The sequence below is a fragment of the Physella acuta genome, unplaced genomic scaffold, assembly GCF_028476545.2.
Source record: "Physella acuta isolate Inbredline_101_S28 unplaced genomic scaffold, ASM2847654v3 ptg000155l, whole genome shotgun sequence".
NCBI classification, from domain to species: Eukaryota; Metazoa; Mollusca; class Gastropoda; family Physidae; genus Physella; species Physella acuta.
In genome coordinates, this window is record NW_026731674.1 from 471,560 (window position 1) to 496,500 (window position 24,941).

At 51.0% G+C, this 24,941-nt stretch overlaps 1 protein-coding gene across 6 annotated transcripts in view; it reads right to left on the minus strand.

Annotated features, from left to right (window-relative positions):
• The window catches only part of LOC131935696 (chromatin-remodeling ATPase INO80), a 94,889-nt gene that overhangs the window by 24,898 nt on the left and 45,050 nt on the right, over positions 1-24,941 (minus strand). For all 6 annotated transcript variants that reach the window (XM_059292232.1, XM_059292233.1, XM_059292231.1 and 3 more), the window contains exon 23: positions 9,836-9,929. In XM_059292232.1, the coding sequence (XP_059148215.1) occupies positions 9,836-9,929 (94 nt within the window). The remainder of the gene's footprint in view (positions 1-9,835; positions 9,930-24,941) is intronic.

Here is a 24,941-nt window from a genome sequence, read left to right on the forward strand (position 1 = left end):
TAACATAAACTGATATATCTGTTACAAGCTGCTGAATTGTATTATTAGACAAACATTGTTACATCTTTACTATACTTAACGTACTGGGTTTTATGAGATTTTCTCCTATTGTTTGAGAGGTTTTTTTTTCTTTGCAAATTCTAATGCAACTTCATATGATGCTTGCACTAATGCCGTGTTTTCTTGGTGAAAACTTTCTGTCCGATCAAGTCTCTGACGTTTGCAACTAGCTTCATGCCGAAGAAAGAACTCTGTTTCTTTTATGGTGTGTTTGAAATTACTCATCTTAAATGACGTTTAAGTTTTGAAGGTTTCAAGCTAGGTGGTAGAGGCTGAGCTAATTGGTAGAGGCTGAGCTAGGTGGTAGAGGCTGAGCTAGGTGGTAGAGGCTGAGCTAGGTGGTAGAGGCTGAGCTAGGTGGTAGAGGCTGAGCTAGGTGGTAGAGGCTGAGCTAGGTGGTAGAGGCTGAGCTAGGTGGTAGAGGCTGAGCTAGGTGGTAGAGGCTGAGCTAGGTGGTAGAGGCTGAGCTAGGTGGTAGAGGCTGAGCTAGGTGGTAGAGGCTGAGCTAGGTGGTAGAGGCTGAGCTAGGTGCTAGAGGCTGAGCTAGGTGGTAGAGGCTGAGCTAGGTGGTAGAGGCTGAGCTAGGTGGTAGAGGCTGAGCTAGGTGGTAGAGGCTGAGCTAGGTGGTAGAGGCTGAGCTAGGTGGTAGAGGCTGAGCTAGGTGGTAGAGGCTGAGCTAGGTGGTAGAGGCTGAGCTAGGTGGTAGAGGCTGAGCTAGGTGGTAGAGGCTGAGCTAGGTGGTAGAGGCTGAGCTAGGTGGTAGAGGCTGAGCTAGGTGGTAGAGGCTGAGCTAGGTGGTAGAGGCTGAGCTAGAGGCTGAGCTAGAGGCTGAGCTAGGTGGTAGAGGCTGAGCTAGGTGGTAGAGGCTGAGCTAGGGGGTAGAGGCTGAGCTAGGTGGTAGAGGCTGAGCTAGGTGGTAGAGGCTGAGCTAGAGGCTGAGCTAGAGGCTGAGCTAGGTGGTAGAGGCTGAGCTAGGTGGTAGAGGCTGAGCTAGAGGCTGAGCTAGGTGGTAGAGGCTGAGCTAGGTGGTAGAGGCTGAGCTAGGTGGTAGAGGCTGAGCTAGGTGGTAGAGGCTGAGCTAGGTGGTAGAGGCTGAGCTAGAGGCTGAGCTAGAGGCTGAGCTAGGTGGTAGAGGCTGAGCTAGGTGGTAGAGGCTGAGCTAGGTGGTAGAGGCTGAGCTAGGTGGTAGAGGCTGAGCTAGAGGCTGAGCTAGAGGCTGAGCTAGGTGGTAGAGGCTGAGCTAGGTGGTAGAGGCTGAGCTAGGTGGTAGAGGCTGAGCTAGGTGGTAGAGGCTGAGCTAGGTGGTAGAGGCTGAGCTAGGTGGTAGAGGCTGAGCTAGGTGGTAGAGGCTGAGCTAGAGGCTGAGCTAGGTGGTAGAGGCTGAGCTAGGTGGTAGAGGCTGAGCTAGGTGGTAGAGGCTGAGCTAGGTGGTAGAGGCTGAGCTAGGTGGTAGAGGCTGAGCTAGGTGGTAGAGGCTGAGCTAGGTGGTAGAGGCTGAGCTAGGTGGTAGAGGCTGAGCTAGAGGCTGAGCTAGAGGCTGAGCTAGGTGGTAGAGGCTGAGCTAGGTGGTAGAGGCTGAGCTAGAGGCTGAGCTAGGTGGTAGAGGCTGAGCTAGGTGGTAGAGGCTGAGCTAGGTGGTAGAGGCTGAGCTAGGTGGTAGAGGCTGAGCTAGGTGGTAGAGGCTGAGCTAGAGGCTGAGCTAGAGGCTGAGCTAGGTGGTAGAGGCTGAGCTAGGTGGTAGAGGCTGAGCTAGGTGGTAGAGGCTGAGCTAGGTGGTAGAGGCTGAGCTAGGTGGTAGAGGCTGAGCTAGGTGGTAGAGGCTGAGCTAGGTGGTAGAGGCTGAGCTAGAGGCTGAGCTAGGTGGTAGAGGCTGAGCTAGGTGGTAGAGGCTGAGCTAGGTGGTAGAGGCTGAGCTAGGTGGTAGAGGCTGAGCTAGGTGGTAGAGGCTGAGCTAGGTGGTAGAGGCTGAGCTAGGTGGTAGAGGCTGAGCTAGGTGGTAGAGGCTGAGCTAGGTGGTAGAGGCTGAGCTAGGTGGTAGAGGCTGAGCTAGGTGGTAGAGGCTGAGCTAGGTGGTAGAGGCTGAGCTAGGTGGTAGAGGCTGAGCTAGGTGGTAGAGGCTGAGCTAGGTGGTAGAGGCTGAGCTAGGTGGTAGAGGCTGAGCTAGGTGGTAGAGGCTGAGCTAGGTGGTAGAGGCTGAGCTAGAGGCTGAGCTAGAGGCTGAGCTAGGTGGTAGAGGCTGAGCTAGGTGGTAGAGGCTGAGCTAGGTGGTAGAGGCTGAGCTAGAGGCTGAGCTAGGTGGTAGAGGCTGAGCTAGGTGGTAGAGGCTGAGCTAGGTGGTAGAGGCTGAGCTAGGTGGTAGAGGCTGAGCTAGGTGGTAGAGGCTGAGCTAGAGGCTGAGCTAGGTGGTAGAGGCTGAGCTAGGTGGTAGAGGCTGAGCTAGGTGGTAGAGGCTGAGCCAGGTGGTAGAGGCTGAGCTAGGTGGTAGAGGCTGAGCTAGGTGGTAGAGGCTGAGCTAGGTGGTAGAGGCTGAGCTAGAGGCTGAGCTAGGTGGTAGAGGCTGAGCTAGGTGGTAGAGGCTGAGCTAGGTGGTAGAGGCTGAGCTAGAGGCTGAGCTAGGTGGTAGAGGCTGAGCTAGGTGGTAGAGGCTGAGCTAGGTGGTAGAGGCTGAGCTAGAGGCTGAGCTAGGTGGTAGAGGCTGAGCTAGGTGGTAGAGGCTGAGCTAGGTGGTAGAGGCTGAGCTAGGTGGTAGAGGCTGAGCTAGGTGGTAGAGGCTGAGCTAGGTGGTAGAGGCTGAGCTAGGTGGTAGAGGCTGAGCTAGAGGCTGAGCTAGAGGCTGAGCTAGGTGGTAGAGGCTGAGCTAGGTGGTAGAGGCTGAGCTAGAGGCTGAGCTAGAGGCTGAGCTAGGTGGTAGAGGCTGAGCTAGGTGGTAGAGGCTGAGCTAGGTGGTAGAGGCTGAGCTAGGTGGTAGAGGCTGAGCTAGAGGCTGAGCTAGGTGGTAGAGGCTGAGCTAGGTGGTAGAGGCTGAGCTAGGTGGTAGAGGCTGAGCTAGAGGCTGAGCTAGAGGCTGAGCTAGGTGGTAGAGGCTGAGCTAGGTGGTAGAGGCTGAGCTAGGTGGTAGAGGCTGAGCTAGGTGGTAGAGGCTGAGCTAGGTGGTAGAGGCTGAGCTAGGTGGTAGAGGCTGAGCTAGGTGGTAGAGGCTGAGCTAGAGGCTGAGCTAGGTGGTAGAGGCTGAGCTAGGTGGTAGAGGCTGAGCTAGGTGGTAGAGGCTGATCTAGGTGGTAGAGGCTGAGCTAGAGGCTGAGCTAGGTGGTAGAGGCTGAGCTAGGTGGTAGAGGCTGAGCTAGGTGGTAGAGGCTGAGCTAGGTGGTAGAGGCTGAGCTAGGTGGTAGAGGCTGAGCTAGAGGCTGAGCTAGGTGGTAGAGGCTGAGCTAGGTGGTAGAGGCTGAGCTAGGTGGTAGAGGCTGAGCTAGGTGGTAGAGGCTGAGCTAGGTGGTAGAGGCTGAGCTAGGTGCTAGAGGCTGAGCTAGGTGGTAGAGGCTGAGCTAGGTGGTAGAGGCTGAGCTAGGTGGTAGAGGCTGAGCTAGGTGGTAGAGGCTGAGCTAGGTGGTAGAGGCTGAGCTAATTGGTAGAGGCTGAGCTAGGTGGTAGAGGCTGAGCTAGGTGGTAGAGGCTGAGCTAGGTGGTAGAGGCTGAGCTAGGTGGTAGAGGCTGAGCTAGGTGGTAGAGGCTGAGCTAGGTGGTAGAGGCTGAGCTAGGTGGTAGAGGCTGAGCTAGGTGGTAGAGGCTGAGCTAGGTGGTAGAGGCTGAGCTAGGTGGTAGAGGCTGAGCTAGGTGGTAGAGGCTGAGCTAGGTGGTAGAGGCTGAGCTAGGTGGTAGAGGCTGAGCTAGGTGGTAGAGGCTGAGCTAGGTGGTAGAGGCTGAGCTAGGTGGTAGAGGCTGAGCTAGGTGGTAGAGGCTGAGCTAGGTGGTAGAGGCTGAGCTAGGTGGTAGAGGCTGAGCTAGGTGGTAGAGGCTGAGCTAGAGGCTGAGCTAGGTGGTAGAGGCTGAGCTAGGTGGTAGAGGCTGAGCTAGGTGGTAGAGGCTGAGCTAGGTGGTAGAGGCTGAGCTAGAGGCTGAGCTAGAGGCTGAGCTAGGTGGTAGAGGCTGAGCTAGGTGGTAGAGGCTGAGCTAGGGGGTAGAGGCTGAGCTAGGTGGTAGAGGCTGAGCTAGGTGGTAGAGGCTGAGCTAGAGGCTGAGCTAGAGGCTGAGCTAGGTGGTAGAGGCTGAGCTAGGTGGTAGAGGCTGAGCTAGAGGCTGAGCTAGGTGGTAGAGGCTGAGCTAGGTGGTAGAGGCTGAGCTAGGTGGTAGAGGCTGAGCTAGGTGGTAGAGGCTGAGCTAGAGGCTGAGCTAGGTGGTAGAGGCTGAGCTAGGTGGTAGAGGCTGAGCTAGGTGGTAGAGGCTGAGCTAGGTGGTAGAGGCTGAGCTAGGTGGTAGAGGCTGAGCTAGGTGGTAGAGGCTGAGCTAGGTGGTAGAGGCTGAGCTAGGTGGTAGAGGCTGAGCTAGGTGGTAGAGGCTGAGCTAGGTGGTAGAGGCTGAGCTAGGTGGTAGAGGCTGAGCTAGGTGGTAGAGGCTGAGCTAGGTGGTAGAGGCTGAGCTAGGTGGTAGAGGCTGAGCTAGGTGGTAGAGGCTGAGCTAGGTGGTAGAGGCTGAGCTAGGTGGTAGAGGCTGAGCTAGGTGGTAGAGGCTGAGCTAGGTGGTAGAGGCTGAGCTAGGTGGTTGAGGCTGAGCTAGGTGCTAGAGGCTGAGCTAGGTGGTAGAGGCTGAGCTAGGTGGTAGAGGCTGAGCTAGGTGGTAGAGGCTGAGCTAGGTGGTAGAGGCTGAGCTAGGTGGTAGAGGCTGAGCTAGGTGGTAGAGGCTGAGCTAGGTGGTAGAGGCTGAGCTAGGTGGTAGAGGCTGAGCTAGAGGCTGAGCTAGGTGGTAGAGGCTGAGCTAGGTGGTAGAGGCTGAGCTAGGTGGTAGAGGCTGAGCTAGGTGGTAGAGGCTGAGCTAGAGGCTGAGCTAGAGGCTGAGCTAGGTGGTAGAGGCTGAGCTAGGTGGTAGAGGCTGAGCTAGGTGGTAGAGGCTGAGCTAGGTGGTAGAGGCTGAGCTAGGTGGTAGAGGCTGAGCTAGAGGCTGAGCTAGAGGCTGAGCTAGGTGGTAGAGGCTGAGCTAGGTGGTAGAGGCTGAGCTAGAGGCTGAGCTAGGTGGTAGAGGCTGAGCTAGAGGCTGAGCTAGGTGGTAGAGGCTGAGCTAGGTGGTAGAGGCTGAGCTAGGTGGTAGAGGCTGAGCTAGAGGCTGAGCTAGGTGGTAGAGGCTGAGCTAGGTGGTAGAGGCTGAGCTAGGTGGTAGAGGCTGAGCTAGGTGGTAGAGGCTGAGCTAGGTGGTAGAGGCTGAGCTAGAGGCTGAGCTAGGTGGTAGAGGCTGAGCTAGGTGGTAGAGGCTGAGCTAGGTGGTAGAGGCTGAGCCAGGTGGTAGAGGCTGAGCTAGGTGGTAGAGGCTGAGCTAGGTGGTAGAGGCTGAGCTAGGTGGTAGAGGCTGAGCTAGAGGCTGAGCTAGGTGGTAGAGGCTGAGCTAGGTGGTAGAGGCTGAGCTAGGTGGTAGAGGCTGAGCTAGAGGCTGAGCTAGGTGGTAGAGGCTGAGCTAGGTGGTAGAGGCTGAGCTAGGTGGTAGAGGCTGAGCTAGAGGCTGAGCTAGGTGGTAGAGGCTGAGCTAGGTGGTAGAGGCTGAGCTAGGTGGTAGAGGCTGAGCTAGGTGGTAGAGGCTGAGCTAGGTGGTAGAGGCTGAGCTAGGTGGTAGAGGCTGAGCTAGGTGGTAGAGGCTGAGCTAGAGGCTGAGCTAGAGGCTGAGCTAGGTGGTAGAGGCTGAGCTAGGTGGTAGAGGCTGAGCTAGAGGCTGAGCTAGAGGCTGAGCTAGGTGGTAGAGGCTGAGCTAGGTGGTAGAGGCTGAGCTAGGTGGTAGAGGCTGAGCTAGGTGGTAGAGGCTGAGCTAGAGGCTGAGCTAGGTGGTAGAGGCTGAGCTAGGTGGTAGAGGCTGAGCTAGGTGGTAGAGGCTGAGCTAGAGGCTGAGCTAGAGGCTGAGCTAGGTGGTAGAGGCTGAGCTAGGTGGTAGAGGCTGAGCTAGGTGGTAGAGGCTGAGCTAGGTGGTAGAGGCTGAGCTAGGTGGTAGAGGCTGAGCTAGGTGGTAGAGGCTGAGCTAGGTGGTAGAGGCTGAGCTAGAGGCTGAGCTAGGTGGTAGAGGCTGAGCTAGGTGGTAGAGGCTGAGCTAGGTGGTAGAGGCTGATCTAGGTGGTAGAGGCTGAGCTAGAGGCTGAGCTAGGTGGTAGAGGCTGAGCTAGGTGGTAGAGGCTGAGCTAGGTGGTAGAGGCTGAGCTAGGTGGTAGAGGCTGAGCTAGGTGGTAGAGGCTGAGCTAGAGGCTGAGCTAGGTGGTAGAGGCTGAGCTAGGTGGTAGAGGCTGAGCTAGGTGGTAGAGGCTGAGCTAGGTGGTAGAGGCTGAGCTAGGTGGTAGAGGCTGAGCTAGGTGCTAGAGGCTGAGCTAGGTGGTAGAGGCTGAGCTAGGTGGTAGAGGCTGAGCTAGGTGGTAGAGGCTGAGCTAGGTGGTAGAGGCTGAGCTAGGTGGTAGAGGCTGAGCTAATTGGTAGAGGCTGAGCTAGGTGGTAGAGGCTGAGCTAGGTGGTAGAGGCTGAGCTAGGTGGTAGAGGCTGAGCTAGGTGGTAGAGGCTGAGCTAGGTGGTAGAGGCTGAGCTAGGTGGTAGAGGCTGAGCTAGGTGGTAGAGGCTGAGCTAGGTGGTAGAGGCTGAGCTAGGTGGTAGAGGCTGAGCTAGGTGGTAGAGGCTGAGCTAGGTGGTAGAGGCTGAGCTAGGTGGTAGAGGCTGAGCTAGGTGGTAGAGGCTGAGCTAGGTGGTAGAGGCTGAGCTAGGTGGTAGAGGCTGAGCTAGGTGGTAGAGGCTGAGCTAGGTGGTAGAGGCTGAGCTAGGTGGTAGAGGCTGAGCTAGGTGGTAGAGGCTGAGCTAGGTGGTAGAGGCTGAGCTAGAGGCTGAGCTAGGTGGTAGAGGCTGAGCTAGGTGGTAGAGGCTGAGCTAGGTGGTAGAGGCTGAGCTAGGTGGTAGAGGCTGAGCTAGAGGCTGAGCTAGAGGCTGAGCTAGGTGGTAGAGGCTGAGCTAGGTGGTAGAGGCTGAGCTAGGGGGTAGAGGCTGAGCTAGGTGGTAGAGGCTGAGCTAGGTGGTAGAGGCTGAGCTAGAGGCTGAGCTAGAGGCTGAGCTAGGTGGTAGAGGCTGAGCTAGGTGGTAGAGGCTGAGCTAGAGGCTGAGCTAGGTGGTAGAGGCTGAGCTAGGTGGTAGAGGCTGAGCTAGGTGGTAGAGGCTGAGCTAGGTGGTAGAGGCTGAGCTAGAGGCTGAGCTAGGTGGTAGAGGCTGAGCTAGGTGGTAGAGGCTGAGCTAGGTGGTAGAGGCTGAGCTAGGTGGTAGAGGCTGAGCTAGGTGGTAGAGGCTGAGCTAGGTGGTAGAGGCTGAGCTAGGTGGTAGAGGCTGAGCTAGGTGGTAGAGGCTGAGCTAGGTGGTAGAGGCTGAGCTAGGTGGTAGAGGCTGAGCTAGGTGGTAGAGGCTGAGCTAGGTGGTAGAGGCTGAGCTAGGTGGTAGAGGCTGAGCTAGGTGGTAGAGGCTGAGCTAGGTGGTAGAGGCTGAGCTAGGTGGTAGAGGCTGAGCTAGGTGGTAGAGGCTGAGCTAGGTGGTAGAGGCTGAGCTAGGTGGTAGAGGCTGAGCTAGGTGGTTGAGGCTGAGCTAGGTGCTAGAGGCTGAGCTAGGTGGTAGAGGCTGAGCTAGGTGGTAGAGGCTGAGCTAGGTGGTAGAGGCTGAGCTAGGTGGTAGAGGCTGAGCTAGGTGGTAGAGGCTGAGCTAGGTGGTAGAGGCTGAGCTAGGTGGTAGAGGCTGAGCTAGGTGGTAGAGGCTGAGCTAGAGGCTGAGCTAGGTGGTAGAGGCTGAGCTAGGTGGTAGAGGCTGAGCTAGGTGGTAGAGGCTGAGCTAGGTGGTAGAGGCTGAGCTAGAGGCTGAGCTAGAGGCTGAGCTAGGTGGTAGAGGCTGAGCTAGGTGGTAGAGGCTGAGCTAGGTGGTAGAGGCTGAGCTAGGTGGTAGAGGCTGAGCTAGGTGGTAGAGGCTGAGCTAGAGGCTGAGCTAGAGGCTGAGCTAGGTGGTAGAGGCTGAGCTAGGTGGTAGAGGCTGAGCTAGAGGCTGAGCTAGGTGGTAGAGGCTGAGCTAGAGGCTGAGCTAGGTGGTAGAGGCTGAGCTAGGTGGTAGAGGCTGAGCTAGAGGCTGAGCTAGGTGGTAGAGGCTGAGCTAGGTGGTAGAGGCTGAGCTAGGTGGTAGAGGCTGAGCTAGAGGCTGAGCTAGAGGCTGAGCTAGGTGGTAGAGGCTGAGCTAGGTGGTAGAGGCTGAGCTAGGTGGTAGAGGCTGAGCTAGGTGGTAGAGGCTGAGCTAGAGGCTGAGCTAGGTGGTAGAGGCTGAGCTAGAGGCTGAGCTAGAGGCTGAGCTAGAGGCTGAGCTAGAGGCTGAGCTAGGTGGTAGAGGCTGAGCTAGGTGGTAGAGGCTGTGCTAGGTGGTAGAGGCTGAGCTAGGTGGTAGAGGCTGAGCTAGAGGCTGAGCTAGGTGGTAGAGGCTGAGCTAGGTGGTAGAGGCTGAGCTAGGTGGTAGAGGCTGAGCTAGGTGGTAGAGGCTGAGCTAGAGGCTGAGCTAGGTGGTAGAGGCTGAGCTAGGTGGTAGAGGCTGAGCTAGAGGCTGAGCTAGGTGGTAGAGGCTGAGCTAGGTGGTAGAGGCTGAGCTAGGTGGTAGAGGCTGAGCTAGGTGGTAGAGGCTGAGCTAGGTGGTAGAGGCTGAGCTAGGTGGTAGAGACTGAGCTAGAGGCTGAGCTAGGTGGTAGAGGCTGAGCTAGGTGGTAGAGGCTGAGCTAGGTGGTAGAGGCTGAGCTAGGTGGTAGAGGCTGAGCTAGGTGGTAGAGACTGAGCTAGAGGCTGAGCTAGGTGGTAGAGGCTGAGCTAGGTGGTAGAGGCTGAGCTAGGTGGTAGAGACTGAGCTAGAGGCTGAGCTAGGTGGTAGAGGCTGAGCTAGGTGGTAGAGGCTGAGCTAGGTGGTAGAGGCTGAGCTAGGTGGTAGAGGCTGAGCTAGAGGCTGAGCTAGGTGGTAGAGGCAGATCTTCAGTTTTCCTGATTATGATGATGCAGGCTAGTTTGATGCATGCTAGTTTGATGCGTGCTACTTTGATGCGTGCTACTTTGATGCATGCTACTTTGATGCGTTTACTTTGATGCGTGCTACTTTGATGCATGCTACTTTGATGCGTGCTACTTTGATGCATGCTAGTTTGATGCATGCTAGTTTGATGCGTGCTACTTTGATGCATGCTTGTTTGATGCGTGCTAGTTTGATGCATGTTAGTTTGAAGTTTGATGCATGCTAGTTTGATGCGTGCTACTTTGATGCATGCTTGTTTGATGCGTGCTAGTTTGATGTGTGCTACTTTAATGCATGCTTGTTTGATGCGTGCTAGTTTGATGCATGTTAGTTTGAACTTTGATGCATGCTAGTTTGATGCGTGCTACTTCGATGCATGCTTGTTTGATGCGTGCTAGTTTGATGGATGTTAGTTTGAAGTTTGATGCATGCTAGTTTGATGCGTGCTACTTTGATGCATGCTTGTTTGATGCGTGCTAGTTTGATGCATGTTAGTTTGAAGTTTGATGTGTGCTAGTTTGATGAAAATAAAAACTTACGGTACAAGCAGGCCTCCAAGCATGTAATGATTTAATTCTTGAGGTGACAGGTTGATGAGGCGAGAAAATGAGAAACAACGGAATCCTTTGTTGCCTGAAAACATGAGAGGATGGTGGATGGTGGAACAGATCACAGTGGATGTGAGAAACATGAGAGGATGGTGGAACAGATCACAGTGGATGTGAGAAACATGAGGGGATGGTGGAACAGATCACAGTGGATGTGAGAAACATGAGAGGATGGTAGATGGTGGAACAGATCACAGTGGATGTGAGAAACATGAGAGGATGGTGGAACAGATCACAGTGGATGTGAGAAACATGAGAGGATGGTGGAACAGATCACAGTGGATGTGAGAAACATGAGAGGATGGTGGAACAGATCACAGTGGATGTGAGAAACATGAGAGGATGGCGGATGGTGGAACAGATCACAGTGGATGTGAGAAACATGAGAGGATGGTGGAACAGATCACAGTGGATGTGAGAAACATGAGAGGATGGCGGATGGTGGAACAGATCACAGTGGATGTGAGAAACATGAGAGGATGGTGGAACAGATCACAGTGGATGTGAGAAACATGAGAGGATGGCGGATGGTGGAACAGATCACAGTGGATGTGAGAAACATGAGGGGATGGTGGAACAGATCACAGTGGATGTGAGAAACATGAGAGGATGGTGGAACAGATCACAGTGGATGTGAGAAACATGAGAGGATGGCAGATGGTGGAACAGATCACAGTGGATGTGAGAAACATGAGAGGATGGTGGAACAGATCACAGTGGATGTGAGAAACATGAGAGGATGGTGGAACAGATCACAGTGGATGTGAGAAACATGAGAGGATGGCGGATGGTGGAACAGATCACAGTGGATGTGAGAAACATGAGAGGATGGTGGAACAGATCACAGTGGATGTGAGAAACATGAGAGGATGGCGGATGGTGGAACAGATCACAGTGGATGTGAGAAACATGAGAGGATGGTGGAACAGATCACAGTGGATGTGAGAAACATGAGAGGATGGCGGATGGTGGAACAGATCACAGTGGATGTGAGAAACATGAGGGGATGGTGGAACAGATCACAGTGGATGTGAGAAACAAGAGAGGATGGCGGATGGTGGAACAGATCACAGTGGATGTGAGAAACATGAGAGGATGGCAGATGGTGGAACAGATCACAGTGGATGTGAGAAACATGAGAGGATGGCGGATGGTGGAACAGATCACAGTGGATGTGAGAAACAAGAGAGGATGGTGGAACAGATCACAGTGGATGTGAGAAACAAGAGAGGATGGTGGAACAGATCACAGTGGATGTGAGAAACATGAGAGGATGGTGGATGGTGGAACAGATCAGTGGATGTGAGAAACAAGAGAGGATGGTGGAACATATCACAGTGGATGTGAGAAACAAGAGAGGATGGTGGAACAGATCACAGTGGATGTGAGAAACATGAGAGGATGGTGGAACAGATCACAGTGGATGTGAGAAACATGAGAGGATGGCAGATGGTGGAACAGATCACAGTGGATGTGAGAAACTTTAGAGGATGGCAGATGGTGGAACAGATCACAGTGGATGTGAGAAACATGAGAGGATGGCAGATGGTGGAACAGATCACAGTGGATGTGAGAAACATGAGAGGATGGTGGAACAGATCACAGTGGATGTGAGAAACATAAGAGGATGGCGGATGGTGGAACAGATCACAGTGGATGTGAGAAACATGAGAGGATGGCAGATGGTGGAACAGATCACAGTGGATGTGAGAAACATGAGAGGATGGTGGAACAGATCACAGTGGATGTGAGAAACATGAGAGGATGGCAGATGGTGGAACAGATCACAGTGGATGTGAGAAACATGAGAGGATGGCGGATGGTGGAACAGATCACAGTGGATGTGAGAAACATAAGAGGATGGTGGAACAGATCACAGTGGATGTGAGAAACATGAGAGGATGGTGGAACAGATCACAGTGGATGTGAGAAACAAGAGAGGATGGCGGATGGTGGAACAGATCGGTGGATGTGAGAAACATGAGAGGATGGCGGATGGTGGAACAGATCACAGTGGATGTGAGAAACATGAGAGGATGGCGGATGGTGGAACAGATCACAGTGGATGTGAGAAACATGAGAGGATGGTAGAACAGATCACAGTGGATGTGAGAAACATGAGAGGATGGCGGATGGTGGAACAGATCACAGTGGATGTGAGAAACATGAGAGGATGGCGGATGGTGGAACAGATCACAGTGGATGTGAGAAACATGAGGGGATGGTGGAACAGATCACAGTGGATGTGAGAAACATGAGAGGATGGTGGAACAGATCACAGTGGATGTGAGAAACAAGAGAGGATGGCGGATGGTGGAACAGATCACAGTGGATGTGAGAAACATGAGAGGATGGTGGAACAGATCACAGTGGATGTGAGAAACATGAGAGGATGGTGGAAGAGATCACAGTGGATGTGAGAAACATGAGAGGATGGTGGAACAGATCACAGTGGATGTGAGAAACATGAGAGGATGGTGGAACAGATCACAGTGGATGTGAGAAACATGAGAGGATGGTGGAACAGATCACAGTGGATGTGAGAAACAAGAGAGGATGGTGGAACAGATCACAGTGGATGTGAGAAACAAGAGAGGATGGCGGATGGTGGAACAGATCGGTGGATGTGAGAAACATGAGAGGATGGCAGATGGTGGAACAGATCACAGTGGATGTGAGAAACAAGAGAGGATGGTGGAACAGATCACAGTGGATGTGAGAAACATGAGAGGATGGCGGATGGTGGAACAGATCACAGTGGATGTGAGAAACATGAGAGGATGGCGGATGGTGGAACAGATCACAGTGGATGTGAGAAACATGAGAGGATGGTGGAACAGATCACAGTGGATGTGAGAAACATGAGAGGATGGTGGAACAGATCACAGTGGATGTGAGAAACATGAGAGGATGGTGGAACAGATCACAGTGGATGTGAGAAACATGAGAGGATGGTGGAACAGATCACAGTGGATGTGAGAAACATGAGAGGATGGCGGATGGTGGAACAGATCACAGTGGATGTGCGAAACAAGAGAGGATGGTGGAACAGATCACAGTGGATGTGAGAAACATGAGAGGATGGTGGAACAGATCACAGTGGATGTGAGAAACAAGAGAGGATGGTGGAACAGATCACAGTGGATGTGAGAAACATGAGAGGATGGCGGATGGTGGAACAGATCACAGTGGATGTGAGAAACATGAGAGGATGGTGGAACAGATCACAGTGGATGTGAGAAACATGAGAGGATGGTGGAACAGATCACAGTGGATGTGAGAAACATGAGAGGATGGTGGAACAGATCACAGTGGATGTGAGAAACATGAGGGGATGGTGGAACAGATCACAGTGGATGTGAGAAACATGAGGGGATGGTGGATGGTGGAACAGATCACAGTGGATGTGAGAAACATGAGAGGATGGTGGAACAGATCACAGTGGATGTGAGAAACATGAGAGGATGGTGGAACAGATCACAGTGGATGTGAGAAACATGAGAGGATGGTGGAACAGATCACAGTGGATGTGAGAAACATGAGGGGATGGTGGAACAGATCACAGTGGATGTGAGAAACATGAGGGGATGGTGGATGGTGGAACAGATCACAGTGGATGTGAGAAACATGAGAGGATGGTGGAACAGATCACAGTGGATGTGAGAAACATGAGAGGATGGTGGAACAGATCACAGTGGATGTGAGAAACATGAGAGGATGGTGGAACAGATCACAGTGGATGTGAGAAACATGAGGGGATGGTGGAACAGATCACAGTGGATGTGAGAAACATGAGGGGATGGTGGATGGTGGAACAGATCACAGTGGATGTGAGAAACATGAGAGGATGGTGGAACAGATCACAGTGGATGTGAGAAACATGAGAGGATGGCGGATGGTGGAACAGATCACAGTGGATGTGAGAAACATGAGAGGATGGTGGAACAGATCACAGTGGATGTGAGAAACATGAGAGGATGGCGGATGGTGGAACAGATCACAGTGGATGTGAGGAACATGAGAGGATGGTGGAACAGATCACAGTGGATGTGAGGAACATGAGAGGATGGCAGATGGTGGAACAGATCACAGTGGATGTGAGAAACATGAGGGGATGGTGGAACAGATCACAGTGGATGTGAGAAACATGAGAGGATGGCAGATGGTGGAACAGATCACAGTGGATGTGAGAAACATGAGAGGATGGCGGATGGTGGAACAGATCACAGTGGATGTGAGAAACATGAGAGGATGGCGGATGGTGGAACAGATCACAGTGGATGTGAGAAACATGAGAGGATGGTGGAACAGATCACAGTGGATGTGAGAAACATGAGAGGATGGCGGATGGTGGAACAGATCACAGTGGATGTGAGAAACATGAGGGGATGGTGGAACAGATCACAGTGGATGTGAGAAACAAGAGAGGATGGCGGATGGTGGAACAGATCACAGTGGATGTGAGAAACATGAGAGGATGGCAGATGGTGGAACAGATCACAGTGGATGTGAGAAACATGAGAGGATGGCGGATGGTGGAACAGATCACAGTGGATGTGAGAAACAAGAGAGGATGGTGGAACAGATCACAGTGGATGTGAGAAACAAGAGAGGATGGTGGAACAGATCACAGTGGATGTGAGAAACATGAGAGGATGGTGGATGGTGGAACAGATCAGTGGATGTGAGAAACAAGAGAGGATGGTGAAACAGATCACAGTGGATGTGAGAAACAAGAGAGGATGGTGGAACAGATCACAGTGGATGTGAGAAACATGAGAGGATGGCGGATGGTGGAACAGATCACAGTGGATGTGAGAAACATGAGAGGATGGCGGATGGTGGAACAGATCACAGTGGATGTGAGAAACATGAGAGGATGGCGGATGGTGGAACAGATCACAGTGGATGTGAGAAACATAAGAGGATGGTGGAACAGATCACAGTGGATGTGAGAAACAAGAGAGGATGGCAGATGGTGGAACAGATCGGTGGATGTGAGAAACATGAGAGGATGGTGGATGGTGGAACAGATCAGTGGATGTGAGAAACATGAGAGGATGGTGGAACAGATCACAGTGGATGTGAGAAACATGAGAGGATGGTGGATGGTGGAACAGATCAGTGGATGTGAGAAACATGAGAGGATGGTGGATGGTGGAACAGATCAGTGGATGTGAGAAACATGAGAGGATGGCAGATGGTGGAACAGATCACAGTGGATGTGAGAAACATGAGAGGATGGTGGATGGTGGAAAAGATCACAGTGGATGTGAGAAACAAGAGAGGATGGTGGAACAGATCACAGTGGATGTGAGAAACATGAGAGGATGGCGGATGGTGGAACAGATCACAGTGGATGTGAGAAACAAGAGAGGATGGTGGAACAGATCACAGTGGATGTGAGAAACATGAGAGGATGGCGGATGGTGGAACAGATCACAGTGGATGTGAGAAACATGAGAGGATGGCGGATGGTGGAACAGATCACAGTGGATGTGAGAAACAAGAGAGGATGGTGGAACAGATCACAGTGGATGTGAGAAACATGAGAGGATGGCGGATGGTGGAACAGATCACAGTGGATGTGAGAAACATGAGAGGATGGCGGATGGTGGAACAGATCACAGTGGATGTGAGAAACATGAGAGGATGGCGGATGGTGGAACAGATCACAGTGGATGTGAGAAACATAAGAGGATGGTGGAAAAGATCACAGTGGATGTGAGAAACATGAGAGGATGGTGGAACAGATCACAGTGGATGTGAGAAACAAGAGAGGATGGCGGATGGTGGAACAGATCGGTGGATGTGAGAAACAAGAGAGGATGGTGGAACAGATCACAGTGGATGTGAGAAACAAGAGAGGATGGTGGAACAGATCACAGTGGATGTGAGAAACATGAGAGGATGGTGGATGGTGGAACAGATCAGTGGATGTGAGAAACAAGAGAGGATGGTGGAACAGATCACAGTGGATGTGAGAAACAAGAGAGGATGGTGGAACAGATCACAGTGGATGTGAGAAACATGAGAGGATGGTGGAACAGATCACAGTGGATGTGAGAAACATGAGAGGATGGCAGATGGTGGAACAGATCACAGTGGATGTGAGAAACATTAGAGGATGGCAGATGGTGGAACAGATCACAGTGGATGTGAGAAACATGAGAGGATGGCAGATGGTGGAACAGATCACAGTGGATGTGAGAAACATGAGAGGATGGTGGAACAGATCACAGTGGATGTGAGAAACATAAGAGGATGGCGGATGGTGGAACATATCACAGTGGATGTGAGAAACATGAGAGGATGGTGGAACAGATCACAGTGGATGTGAGAAACAAGAGAGGATGGTGGAACAGATCACAGTGGATGTGAGAAACATGAGAGGATGGCAGATGGTGGAACAGATCACAGTGGATGTGAGAAACATGAGAGGATGGTGGAACAGGTCACAGTGGATGTGAGAAACATGAGAGGATGGTGGAACAGATCACAGTGGATGTGAGAAACATGAGAGGATGGCAGATGGTGGAACAGATCACAGTGGATGTGAGAAACATGAGAGGATGGTGGAACAGATCACAGTGGATGTGAGAAACATGAGAGGATGGTGGAACAGATCACAGTGGATGTGAGAAACATGAGAGGATGGCGGATGGTAGAACAGATCACAGTGGATGTGAGAAACATGAGAGGATGGTGGAACAGATCACAGTGGATGTGAGAAACATGAGAGGATGGCGGATGGTGGAACAGATCACAGTGGATGTGAGAAACATAAGAGGATGGTGGAACAGATCACAGTGGATGTGAGAAACATGAGAGGATGGTGGAACAGATCACAGTGGATGTGAGAAACAAGAGAGGATGGTGGAACAGATCACAGTGGATGTGAGAAACATGAGAGGATGGCAGATGGTGGAACAGATCACAGTGGATGTGAGAAACATGAGAGGATGGTGGAACAGGTCACAGTGGATGTGAGAAACATGAGAGGATGGTGGAACAGATCACAGTGGATGTGAGAAACATGAGAGGATGGCAGATGGTGGAACAGATCACAGTGGATGTGAGAAACATGAGAGGATGGTGGAACAGATCACAGTGGATGTGAGAAACATGAGAGGATGGTGGAACAGATCACAGTGGATGTGAGAAACATGAGAGGATGGCGGATGGTGGAACAGATCACAGTGGATGTGAGAAACATGAGAGGATGGCGGATGGTGGAACAGATCACAGTGGATGTGAGAAACATGAGAGGATGGTGGAACAGATCACAGTGGATGTGAGAAACAAGAGAGGATGGTGGAACAGGTCACAGTGGATGTGAGAAACATGAGAGGATGGTGGAACAGATCACAGTGGATGTGAGAAACATGAGAGGATGGTGGAACAGGTCACAGTGGATGTGAGAAACATGAGAGGATGGTGGAACAGATCACAGTGGATGTGAGAAACATGAGAGGATGGCAGATGGTGGAACAGATCACAGTGGATGTGAGAAACATGAGAGGATGGTGGAACAGGTCACAGTGGATGTGAGAAACATGAGAGGATGGTGGAACAGATCACAGTGGATGTGAGAAACATGAGAGGATGGTGGAACAGGTCACAGTGGATGTGAGAAACATGAGAGGATGGTGGAACAGATCACAGTGGATGTGAGAAACATGAGGGGATGGTGGAACAGATCACAGTGGATGTGAGAAACATGAGAGGATGGCAGATGGTGGAACAGATCACAGTGGATGTGAGAAACATGAGAGGATGGCAGATGGTGGAACAGATCACAGTGGATGTGAGAAACATGAGAGGATGGTGGAACAGATCACAGTGGATGTGAGAAACATGAGAGGATGGCAGATGGTGGAACAGATCACAGTGGATGTGAGAAACATGAGAGGATGGCGGATGGTGGAACAGATCACAGTGGATGTGAGAAACATAAGAGGATGGTGGAACAGATCACAGTGGATGTGAGAAACATGAGAGGATGGTGGAACAGATCACAGTGGATGTGAGAAACAAGAGAGGATGGCGGATGGTGGAACAGATCGGTGGATGTGAGAAACATGAGAGGATGGCGGATGGTGGAACAGATCACAGTGGATGTGAGAAACATGAGAGGATGGCGGATGGTGGAACAGATCACAGTGGATGTGAGAAACATGAGAGGATGGTAGAACAGATCACAGTGGATGTGAGAAACATGAGAGGATGGCGGATGGTGGAACAGATCACAGTGGATGTGAGAAACATGAGAGGATGGCGGATGGTGGAACAGATCACAGTGGATGTGAGAAACATGAGGGGATGGTGGAACAGATCACAGTGGATGTGAGAAACATGAGAGGATGGTGGAACAGATCACAGTGGATGTGAGAAACAAGAGAGGATGGCGGATGGTGGAACAGATCACAGTGGATGTGAGAAACATGAGAGGATGGTGGAACAGATCACAGTGGATGTGAGAAACATGAGAGGATGGTGGAAGAGATCACAGTGGATGTGAGAAACATGAGAGGATGGTGGAACAGATCACAGTGGATGTGAGAAACATGAGAGGATGGTGGAACAGATCACAGTGGATGTGAGAAACATGAGAGGATGGTGGAACAGATCACAGTGGATGTGAGAAACAAGAGAGGATGGTGGAACAGATCACAGTGGATGTGAGAAACAAGAGAGGATGGCGGATGGTGGAACAGATCGGTGGATGTGAGAAACATGAGAGGATGGCAGATGGTGGAACAGATCACAGTGGATGTGAGAAACAAGAGAGGATGGTGGAACAGATCACAGTGGATGTGAGAAACATGAGAGGATGGCGGATGGTGGAACAGATCACAGTGGATGTGAGAAACATGAGAGGATGGCGGATGGTGGAACAGATCACAGTGGATGTGAGAAACATGAGAGGATGGTGGAACAGATCACAGTGGATGTGAGAAACATGAGAGGATGGTGGAACAGATCACAGTGGATGTGAGAAACATGAGAGGATGGTGGAACAGATCACAGTGGATGTGAGAAACATGAGAGGATGGTGGAACAGATCACAGTGGATGTGAGAAACATGAGAGGATGGCGGATGGTGGAACAGATCACAGTGGATGTGCGAAACAAGAGAGGATGGTGGAACAGATCACAGTGGATGTGAGAAACATGAGAGGATGGTGGAACAGATCACAGTGGATGTGAGAAACAAGAGAGGATGGTGGAACAGATCACAGTGGATGTGAGAAACATGAGAGGATGGCGGATGGTGGAACAGATCACAGTGGATGTGAGAAACATGAGAGGATGGTGGAACAGATCACAGTGGATGTGAGAAACATGAGAGGATGGTGGAACAGATCACAGTGGATGTGAGAAACATGAGAGGATGGTGGAACAGATCACAGTGGATGTGAGAAACATGAGGGGATGGTGGAACAGATCACAGTGGATGTGAGAAACATGAGGGGATGGTGGATGGTGGAACAGATCACAGTGGATGTGAGAAACATGAGAGGATGGTGGAACAGATCACAGTGGATGTGAGAAACATGAGAGGATGGTGGAACAGATCACAGTGGATGTGAGAAACATGAGAGGATGGTGGAACAGATCACAGTGGATGTGAGAAACATGAGGGGATGGTGGAACAGATCACAGTGGATGTGAGAAACATGAGGGGATGGTGGATGGTGGAACAGATCACAGTGGATGTGAGAAACATGAGAGGATGGTGGAACAGATCACAGTGGATGTGAGAAACATGAGAGGATGGTGGAACAGATCACAGTGGATGTGAGAAACATGAGAGGATGGTGGAACAGATCACAGTGGATGTGAGAAACATGAGGGGATGGTGGAACAGATCACAGTGGATGTGAGAAACATGAGGGGATGGTGGATGGTGGAACAGATCACAGTGGATGTGAGAAACATGAGAGGATGGTGGAACAGATCACAGTGGATGTGAGAAACATGAGAGGATGGCGGATGGTGGAACAGATCACAGTGGATGTGAGAAACATGAGAGGATGGTGGAACAGATCACAGTGGATGTGAGAAACATGAGAGGATGGCGGATGGTGGAACAGATCACAGTGGATGTGAGGAACATGAGAGGATGGTGGAACAGATCACAGTGGATGTGAGGAACATGAGAGGATGGCAGATGGTGGAACAGATCACAGTGGATGTGAGAAACATGAGGGGATGGTGGAACAGATCACAGTGGATGTGAGAAACATGAGAGGATGGCATATGGTGGAACAGATCACAGTGAGATGTGAGAAACATGAGAGGATGGCGGATGGTGGAACAGATCACAGTGGATGTGAGAAACATGAGAGGATGGTGGAACAGATCACAGTGGATGTGAGAAACATGAGAGGATGGTGGAACAGATCACAGTGGATGTGAGAAACATGAGAGGATGGTGGAACAGATCACAGTGGATGTGAGAAACATGAGAGGATGGTGGAACAGATCACAGTGGATGTGAGAAACATGAGAGGATGGCGGATGGTGGAACAGATCACAGTGGATGTGCGAAACAAGAGAGGATGGTGGAACAGATCACAGTGGATGTGAGAAACATGAGAGGATGGTGGAACAGATCACAGTGGATGTGAGAAACAAGAGAGGATGGTGGAACAGATCACAGTGGATGTGAGAAACATGAGAGGATGGCGGATGGTGGAACAGATCACAGTGGATGTGAGAAACATGAGAGGATGGTGGAACAGATCACAGTGGATGTGAGAAACATGAGAGGATGGTGGAACAGATCACAGTGGATGTGAGAAACATGAGAGGATGGTGGAACAGATCACAGTGGATGTGAGAAACATGAGGGGATGGTGGAACAGATCACAGTGGATGTGAGAAACATGAGGGGATGGTGGATGGTGGAACAGATCACAGTGGATGTGAGAAACATGAGAGGATGGTGGAACAGATCACAGTGGATGTGAGAAACATGAGAGGATGGTGGAACAGATCACAGTGGATGTGAGAAACATGAGAGGATGGTGGAACAGATCACAGTGGATGTGAGAAACATGAGGGGATGGTGGAACAGATCACAGTGGATGTGAGAAACATGAGGGGATGGTGGATGGTGGAACAGATCACAGTGGATGTGAGAAACATGAGAGGATGGTGGAACAGATCACAGTGGATGTGAGAAACATGAGAGGATGGCGGATGGTGGAACAGATCACAGTGGATGTGAGAAACATGAGAGGATGGTGGAACAGATCACAGTGGATGTGAGAAACATGAGAGGATGGCGGATGGTGGAACAGATCACAGTGGATGTGAGGAACATGAGAGGATGGTGGAACAGATCACAGTGGATGTGAGGAACATGAGAGGATGGCAGATGGTGGAACAGATCACAGTGGATGTGAGAAACATGAGGGGATGGTGGAACAGATCACAGTGGATGTGAGAAACATGAGAGGATGGCATATGGTGGAACAGATCACAGTGAGATGTGAGAAACATGAGAGGATGGCGGATGGTGGAACAGATCACAGTGGATGTGAGAAACATGAGAGGATGGTGGAACAGATCACAGTGGATGTGAGAAACATGAGAGGATGGTGGAACAGATCACAGTGGATGTGAGAAACATGAGAGGATGGTGGAACAGATCACAGTGGATGTGAGAAACATGAGAGGATGGTGGAACAGATCACAGTGGATGTGAGAAACATGAGAGGATGGCGGATGGTGGAACAGATCACAGTGGATGTGCGAAACAAGAGAGGATGGTGGAACAGATCACAGTGGATGTGAGAAACATGAGAGGATGGTGGAACAGATCACAGTGGATGTGAGAAACAAGAGAGGATGGTGGAACAGATCACAGTGGATGTGAGAAACATGAGAGGATGGCGGATGGTGGAACAGATCACAGTGGATGTGAGAAACATGAGAGGATGGTGGAACAGATCACAGTGGATGTGAGAAACATGAGAGGATGGTGGAACAGATCACAGTGGATGTGAGAAACATGAGAGGATGGTGGAACAGATCACAGTGGATGTGAGAAACATGAGGGGATGGTGGAACAGATCACAGTGGATGTGAGAAACATGAGGGGATGGTGGATGGTGGAACAGATCACAGTGGATGTGAGAAACATGAGAGGATGGTGGAACAGATCACAGTGGATGTGAGAAACATGAGAGGATGGTGGAACAGATCACAGTGGATGTGAGAAACATGAGAGGATGGTGGAACAGATCACAGTGGATGTGAGAAACATGAGGGGATGGTGGAACAGATCACAGTGGATGTGAGAAACATGAGGGGATGGTGGATGGTGGAACAGATCACAGTGGATGTGAGAAACATGAGAGGATGGTGGAACAGATCACAGTGGATGTGAGAAACATGAGAGGATGGTGGAACAGATCACAGTGGATGTGAGAAACATGAGAGGATGGTGGAACAGATCACAGTGGATGTGAGAAACATGAGGGGATGGTGGAACAGATCACAGTGGATGTGAGAAACATGAGGGGATGGTGGATGGTGGAACAGATCACAGTGGATGTGAGAAACATGAGAGGATGGTGGAACAGATCACAGTGGATGTGAGAAACATGAGAGGATGGCGGATGGTGGAACAGATCACAGTGGATGTGAGAAACATGAGAGGATGGTGGAACAGATCACAGTGGATGTGAGAAACATGAGAGGATGGCGGATGGTGGAACAGATCACAGTGGATGTGAGGAACATGAGAGGATGGTGGAACAGATCACAGTGGATGTGAGGAACATGAGAGGATGGCAGATGGTGGAACAGATCACAGTGGATGTGAGAAACATGAGGGGATGGTGGAACAGATCACAGAGGATGTGAGAAACATGAGAGGATGGCATATGGTGGAACAGATCACAGTGGATGTGAGAAACATGAGAGGATGGCGGATGGTGGAACAGATCACAGTGGATGTGAGAAACATGAGAGGATGGCGGATGGTGGAACAGATCACAGTGGATGTGAGAAACATGAGAGGATGGTGGAACAGATCACAGTGGATGTGAGAAACATGAGAGGATGGCGGATGGTGGAACAGATCACAGTGGATGTGAGAAACATGAGGGGATGGTGGAACAGATCACAGTGGATGTGAGAAACAAGAGAGGATGGCGGATGGTGGAACAGATCACAGTGGATGTGAGAAACATGAGAGGATGGCAGATGGTGGAACAGATCACAGTGGATGTGAGAAACATGAGAGGATGGCGGATGGTGGAACAGATCACAGTGGATGTGAGAAACAAGAGAGGATGGTGGAACAGATCACAGTGGATGTGAGAAACAAGAGAGGATGGTGAAACAGATCACAGTGGATGTGAGAAACATGAGAGGATGGTGGATGGTGGAACAGATCAGTGGATGTGAGAAACAAGAGAGGATGGTGGAACAGATCACAGTGGATGTGAGAAACAAGAGAGGATGGTGGAACAGATCACAGTGGATGTGAGAAACATGAGAGGATGGCGGATGGTGGAACAGATCACAGTGGATGTGAGAAACATGAGAGGATGGCGGATGGTGGAACAGATCACAGTGGATGTGAGAAACATGAGAGGATGGCGGATGGTGGAACAGATCACAGTGGATGTGAGAAACATAAGAGGATGGTGGAACAGATCACAGTGGATGTGAGAAACAAGAGAGGATGGCAGATGGTGGAACAGATCGGTGGATGTGAGAAACATGAGAGGATGGTGGATGGTGGAACAGATCAGTGGATGTGAGAAACATGAGAGGATGGTGGAACAGATCACAGTGGATGTGAGAAACATGAGAGGATGGTGGATGGTGGAACAGATCAGTGGATGTGAGAAACATGAGAGGATGGTGGATGGTGGAACAGATCAGTGGATGTGAGAAACATGAGAGGATGGCAGATGGTGGAACAGATCACAGTGGATGTGAGAAACATGAGAGGATGGTGGATGGTGGAACAGATCAGTGGATGTGAGAAACATGAGAGGATGGTGGATGGTGGAACAGATCACAGTGGATGTGCGAAACAAGAGAGGATGGTGGAACAGATCACAGTGGATGTGAGAAACATGAGAGGATGGTGGAACAGATCACAGTGGATGTGAGAAACAAGAGAGGATGGTGGAACAGATCACAGTGGATGTGAGAAACATGAGAGGATGGCGGATGGTGGAACAGATCACAGTGGATGTGAGAAACATGAGAGGATGGTGGAACAGATCACAGTGGATGTGAGAAACATGAGAGGATGGTGGAACAGATCACAGTGGATGTGAGAAACATGAGAGGATGGTGGAACAGATCACAGTGGATGTGAGAAACATGAGGGGATGGTGGAACAGATCACAGTGGATGTGAGAAACATGAGGGGATGGTGGATGGTGGAACAGATCACAGTGGATGTGAGAAACATGAGAGGATGGTGGAACAGATCACAGTGGATGTGAGAAACATGAGAGGATGGTGGAACAGATCACAGTGGATGTGAGAAACATGAGAGGATGGTGGAACAGATCACAGTGGATGTGAGAAACATGAGGGGATGGTGGAACAGATCACAGTGGATGTGAGAAACATGAGGGGATGGTGGATGGTGGAACAGATCACAGTGGATGTGAGAAACATGAGAGGATGGTGGAACAGATCACAGTGGATGTGAGAAACATGAGAGGATGGTGGAACAGATCACAGTGGATGTGAGAAACATGAGAGGATGGTGGAACAGATCACAGTGGATGTGAGAAACATGAGAGGATGGTGGAACAGATCACAGTGGATGTGAGAAACATGAGGGGATGGTGGAACAGATCACAGTGGATGTGAGAAACATGAGGGGATGGTGGATGGTGGAACAGATCACAGTGGATGTGAGAAACATGAGAGGATGGTGGAACAGATCACAGTGGATGTGAGAAACATGAGAGGATGGTGGAACAGATCACAGTGGATGTGAGAAACATGAGAGGATGGTGGAACAGATCACAGTGGATGTGAGAAACAT